This window comes from Halyomorpha halys, unplaced genomic scaffold (genome assembly GCF_000696795.3).
Source record: "Halyomorpha halys isolate HHAL.00 unplaced genomic scaffold, Hhal_1.1 Scaffold809.1, whole genome shotgun sequence".
Taxonomy (NCBI): Eukaryota; Metazoa; Arthropoda; class Insecta; order Hemiptera; family Pentatomidae; genus Halyomorpha; species Halyomorpha halys.
Window position 1 is genome coordinate 249,795 of NW_027107058.1, and position 6,472 is coordinate 256,266.

At 31.5% G+C, this 6,472-nt stretch overlaps 1 protein-coding gene across 1 annotated transcript in view; it reads right to left on the reverse strand.

Annotated features, from left to right (window-relative positions):
• Positions 1-2,689: 2,689 nt before the first annotated feature.
• LOC106686330 (uncharacterized) overlaps positions 2,690-6,472 on the reverse strand; it is a 9,141-nt gene continuing 5,358 nt past the window's right edge. The window contains exon 4 of the mRNA XM_014429561.2: positions 2,690-3,524. Coding sequence (XP_014285047.1) covers positions 2,690-3,424 — 735 coding nt within the window. The 5' untranslated portion in view covers positions 3,425-3,524. The remainder of the gene's footprint in view (positions 3,525-6,472) is intronic.

Consider the following 6,472-nt stretch of genomic DNA (forward strand, 5'->3'; position numbering starts at 1 on the left):
GAAGGACTAAGTGATGTGAAAGGGATCGATGGATAATGACAGCAGTGCCACCATGTGCTGTTCCGTCAGGATGGTCCAATATATAAATAAAAAATAAAAATTTAAATTTATAACAATTATACTGTTGTATGTTCAATGACTAGAGGAGAAAAGAAAGGATAAAAGCCCAAGGTTTAATAAGAGACAGTGAAAGAAACGTCCTAGAAAGAGAAAATATATGGATTAAATATCATTATATTTTTACCTTAAGGCAGTAATACAATTTTTTACCTTAGGGCAATATGAAGTATTAAAATATTTTGTTATTATTCTACTAGCTCAACGCTCATTTTACTCATAAAACTACTATACTATGGAATCCAACAAAATGTTTGCTATTACAATTATTACTACTTCCTACTTTATCAGTGTTAGATATCGTAATTAGGCGCAGAGATTTTCTACCTGTAAGAAGGTGTGTTTAGTTTAAAATATTTTTTTTTAATTTATTTTATTTTATTATTTTTTTTTTAGCCATAGTTGGTATTGCTACCTGGTATTGGAACTAGTTTGGCAAGTGGGCCTAGTGGTTCTTTTTTGACACCCCATGGTGGCTAACTAGGAGTCACCGCCGCGTGCTAACTAAGTACTAATACTTATACTAATATTAACTGACCCAAAAGGGAATCGAACCCACAACGAATCGAACGCTCTAGTACCCACGTCCCAATGCATACGGCTGTCACGTCCCTTACAGACCAATGACACTTTTACCTGGAAAATCTTTGAGAAGTTTTGAAAATTTCCTCATTTATGCTTGCTTCTTACAGTGCTAATAATGAATTTCAAGTTTGTGATCTCCAATTTTTTATCGAAAATGTATAACAAAAAAAAATTGTTTTTTCTCCCATAGTGTGAAAACCTTGTTTATTTTATTGTTTTAGCATCTTAATAAATTAACTATGCTTAATTCGACAAGAGTAAATTCTTTACATTTTTTATCAATATTTTTTTTTGTCTGGGGTATCGTTTGACATCCTATTGGTCTAGTAACGATAATTGCAGTTCATTCCAATGACGACCAGAAACGGGTCTCGGTGAAACGTTTTGGGTAATTCCTGAAAATTTGCTAGTTTATGTCTTTCAGAGTACTGATTTGAAATATTGTTTCCAGAAATATAAAAAAAATTGATATTTATTGAAAAAAATGTTTTTGATATGCTGATAATGAATTTAAAATTTGTGACCTCATGTTATTCTGCTGGTACCTCTTTATGGCCTTCATGTAACTGGATTACATCCCGTCTCATATTTTCTACCAGCGCTCACTTCAAAACGAAGGACAGACCACCAATAAAATCATTAGAATAAAAGTTTTACATAATTTTCGGTTTTTTAATTTACTATAAAATGGTTTTCAAGACATAAGAAATACAAAATATTTATTTTACTTTTGTTTATACTCCAGAAAATTTATAGTCACGATATTGAAATCCCTAAAAAGCATAAATGATCAAATTTTTAGGAATTTTCCAAAGCTTTTCAACGATATCTTTATTTTGTCTAAACCCTACAGATTAAGATTAATTGGTCCTAAATTAAGGCCAGGACAAAATTAAAAAAAAAAATGTTGACTCCTTATTAGCTAATAATTGCAAGTGTATTAATAATAAGCCACATATTAGGTACAAATCTTATGAGCGGCATCTATTTTTAAAGTAGATTGAAATTACGAATTTATTCACCAGTAATTTTTGCTGAAAGGAATTCAAAAAGGACCTCAAGGATGTAACACATCTAACTTAGGAAATCATTTGATAACTAAACTTAAAATTTTTTATCAATAGCATTAAGTCAATATTATGGAGCCATGGTCACTGTAGGACGTACGTCTTCCCTCCCCCACCTAGATTTGACGGTTTTCACTTTCAAGGAGTTACAAATCGAAATTTGTACCACTAAGTCCCAGGAACGGTCAGGAGACAGCATCTCCAGATTTTTCCCCAATGAAGATGTCCAGTTAATAGAGCCTGAGTGAATCCCAGAGGGCTTCCGAACCCACAAGGTTAACTAAAAGTAATAGTAATAATCATCTGTCTCAGCCGCTTTGAAAATAGGTCCTCGGAGTTAGTAGCACAGCGTCTTACACACTGAGCCACCCTGCTCCTGAGAAGAAGTTAATAAACTCAAATTCAATGATATTTTATTTTCATTATAGTCATTACTATAAAATAAAATATATTTGTTTTTTATTTTATTTTTATGAATTTCATATCTAGACAAACATGCTATAATAGCTGTTAGGGGATCTTTGTTATTTACCAATCAAAAAAGGGCAAGGATACATTCAATATGAAAGTAAATTATAAGAATTATTAAAATAGTGTACAGCTAAAAAATTTGTTTATTCATAAATACAACTATTTTCACTAAAAGATAATTGATCTCTATAAAAATGATTAAATTGAATATATAATTAATTTTAACAAAAAGTCTACAATTATGGTTACCAATTATTTTTAAACTCAAGAAAATCCTTAAAATGTACTTTGTATAAAAGACCTGAGTGTCAAATTTAATCATTACTCTTACTCACTGATGCTTATTTCTAACATTCAAAATATATTGTATGAATGAATGTTTTTTAATGATACATAACAAGTAAATTATAATTAAATAACAATGATTTAACAAATTACAATTACGACAGTTAGACATAAATTTGTTTATTGCTAGTTGATAACTCATGCGTACTCTGTTGCTTGCCTGTTTGATCGTTTGATTGTTGCAGTCCCTTGCCAAAGTAGTCACCAAAAAAGTATTCGGTTCCGTCATAGCCCTCACGAAGAGCAGCCTGCGCCTTATGCCCTTCTGCTGCATAGAGTCCTTCCTGTGGCACTTTGAACTGGTAAGAGGGTGCCAATGTAGCTTCAATTTGCTGTTGCACATGGTTGTTTACTTGCAGTGAACTTGGCTTCTCTACTGGATATGCAAACTGGTTTTCCTCTTTTAGGTGATACATCAGTGGCTTCTCTACGTGAATGGGGTAGTTTCTGTACACGAAATAGGGGACCTTTTTGTCTACTTGATATGGCACTTTCTTCTCAACGTAAACGGGGTACGGCCTCATAATCGGTATTTTCACGGGTACCAGGATGTGTTTCTCGACAGTGATGGGCTGGGGTACCTTTTTATCGGGGCATGGTGTATGTGGTCTGGACATGTAGACTTGGTAAGGCTTGTCAACATTCACCTTCTTCTCGAAGTTCTGGTAAGATAAAGGTACCTTCTTCGTGATACCGAAGGACTTGATGTACTGGTCGTCCTGATGCCCTACGATTGGTATGAAACCGGATTCCAGTTGTCCTCCGAACACGCCAAAGTCAGACCTTTTCTCCGCTCCTACGATAACCAATACTGCTGCCAACACACAGATAGACTTCATGATGTACAGTGCAGTATGGAGGACCGCTCACCTTTTTTAAATGGTTCTCCCCACCATTTGATGTGTGGTTTGTCTACAGGATGTCTGGCTGATCGAAGATCTGTGAGAAAGTTGTAATCAATTACTGATGTGGCTGTTAGTGTCATTTCCGTTTTATATGTTCTATTCATGTATACTTTTGTTAGGTTTATTAGTATTTTATAAGGTTTCTACAACCTTTACCAAAGTTTTAGAGTTTAACATACATATTGTGTTATGATCTTTGGCTGAAAATGTACGATAATATGCTTGCAGTGAGGTAGTATAAAAATACTTGTTCACGCTATGTGATTTTAGACTCAGAAAAATATTATTTAATGTACAAATATGTCTAATTTTAAGGATTAAGTAAACGATGCTTCCAATCATAAAATAGAAAAAAAATAGTGTATAGATTTTCAATATCGCCAGACATTGAACCACTTTAATTAGTTTTAGTTAAATGGAATTGGCGTACGAATTCACTTGTTCTCGAAATCGAACATTAAGTTGATCGATTATATATCTATGGTGCTTAGTCCGATTGTTTCATCAGCATGCTGTATTAATATTCCTCTTAATCTCACGCTATCCAATATTCATTCCAGCGGTCGGGCTCTGGCCAATTATATCGATAGTCCATAGTCGGAGGGGCACAAATATCGATTATGGAAATAGCCTTTAAGAGGAATAATTTATTTGATTACTGTTTTTTTTTTATTGCATACATCCATTGTACCTTAAGTTACCTAGTAAAATTATATTTTTTTAATGAAATAATTTCGGGTTAATGGAAATTAACGATTAATAAGTAGGTTGTACATAATTACTTCTAAAAGGGATTTTTGTTGTGTAAAAAGTAGTTATAAACTGTTTTTGATCTGTGAAAATTTCAGAAGAATACAAATATATTAAAAAACAAGCGTCTATACTGTATAGAAACAATTAGTGTAAAAGTGGCAGAGTATAAGGAGAATAAGAGGGTACAATCATAGAACACCACAATAAGGGAAACCATGGGTTTTGGCAGAGGTTATAAAAACTTTGAGAACCCTTGAATTAAACTAAGATTAAATTGTTATTTTGAACTCACAAGTTGTGACATTTTACTCTCTCATTAATATGCTTGTTTGATCATTTTTTTGGTTTAGAAATTTAAAAAATATAGTAAAATGTTCTTGGATATGATTATTTAAATTAATAACATTAAATTACTTAATATTTATTAAAATTGTTCATTTATGTTATGAAATATTATTACTTAATTTTGTACAGGCTATGTTTTATATTAATCTAGTCTATAATTTATTTTCCAATTGTCAATAATCTTCAATGTAAATCTGAAGAGTTGGTTTGAATGCTCTGATTTCAGAAACTAAAAATCCTATTTGAAAAAATATTTTTTTATTAGATAGTGCACTTTATTGAAGAGCTTTTTAGGCGTCATAGCATTACACTTCAAACCATAGGAACGGAACAGTAACCGTTAATCGTTTAAAAGGTCTCATAACTAAAAGTTTCAGGTAAGAGACATTCATTATTGCCTACACAATGCGTATCAAGATGAGTTGGAGGTGTCTATTTTATCAGGCACTAATATCTATTTCGAGAAGAGTTTGAAATATTCTATTATTTTCTGTAGTTCAATACAATATTAACACTTATCGGTTGTAAGTTACCTCTTACGTGGGAACAGTACTTGGTCGCTGCGTTCGTAGATCACATAGGAGACAAGGTGAAACATGTCGAAACGCTACAATTTTAGGTTCTTGGGAAAATTTGTTTTTAGGTGAATTCATTTTTGGGGCCCTGGGCTAATAGAAATTTAAGTTTTAGGACAAATATATAAGAACACTGTTTTACCACCAATCGTCATTACATTTGGTAAGCTTGACAGGTTGCGACAGTTCACTGTCAAGGCTTATACATGTGATAGTTAACGTGACAGTACTTCACTGACACTACTTGTACTATCAACCATCTCGCCAGAGCTAGTGTGACTCATGACTATAACAATTACACAGTTACAGTTATAACGATTCTCCAAGAGTAGGAAAAGTGGTGGGTAAAATGTTATTTCAAAGCACTATTGGTGTTTTTTGCCGGAAGAATAGGAAGTATAGCTTATTAGTTAGATATCAGTAACAGAGAAATTGACATCTCCAGTCACATATCACTACTTATTCTAAATAAATGATTATTTGAATCTTATATATGTGTAAAGTAAATAATATCAAACAAAAATTATATTATTATATTACTGAAATGTTTTGTTTATTTACCGGCACCAGGTAGAATCACGTATAAAAAGCTAGCGAATTTGTTTGCATAACTATATTACATGCGTTATAATTTTTCATCATGCTATATCATATGTACATATATTTATTGATTTGTTTTCATTTAATTTCCTTACAATGAACTTAGTGTACTTTGAAAATGATTAAGCTTGTAAAGGAAACACACGGTGATCATTTCAAAAATCTTATTCAATGACAAAATAAATCCATTTTAACTCTTCAGTTCTTAATCATTACTGTTAATTTAAAATGTTTCTTTCAAATTTTCTTTACCTTTTCATCCTCCTATATTAAGTGTTTTTCTTTTCCACAAATGAAACTTTCATTTCACTTTGAATAATATTTTTTCCATGATATGATATCTCTATATTTATCTAACGTTTTTATTTTTATACCATTATCGTCTGCGAATTAAATAATTTAAAAAATATTTATTAAAAAATCTTATGTTTAAATTTAACTGTGTTCATTATAAAAGAGAATTACTTTTAATTTATGTTTTTCATAACAAGATTGAATCTGGACTGCTGTATTTAGCCTCTTGTGAGAAAAGGGATTTACAGATTATTATTATTATTGTTTATTATTTGCTTATATGTCTATTAATTTTTTCATTATGAATCTATTTTATTTAATACATATACACAATGTTGCTCCACATTTTTAAAATCAGATTTTAAATTTCGATCCTGGCATCCAGGTCTGCTCTATAAACTTCGTCAATTCCTAC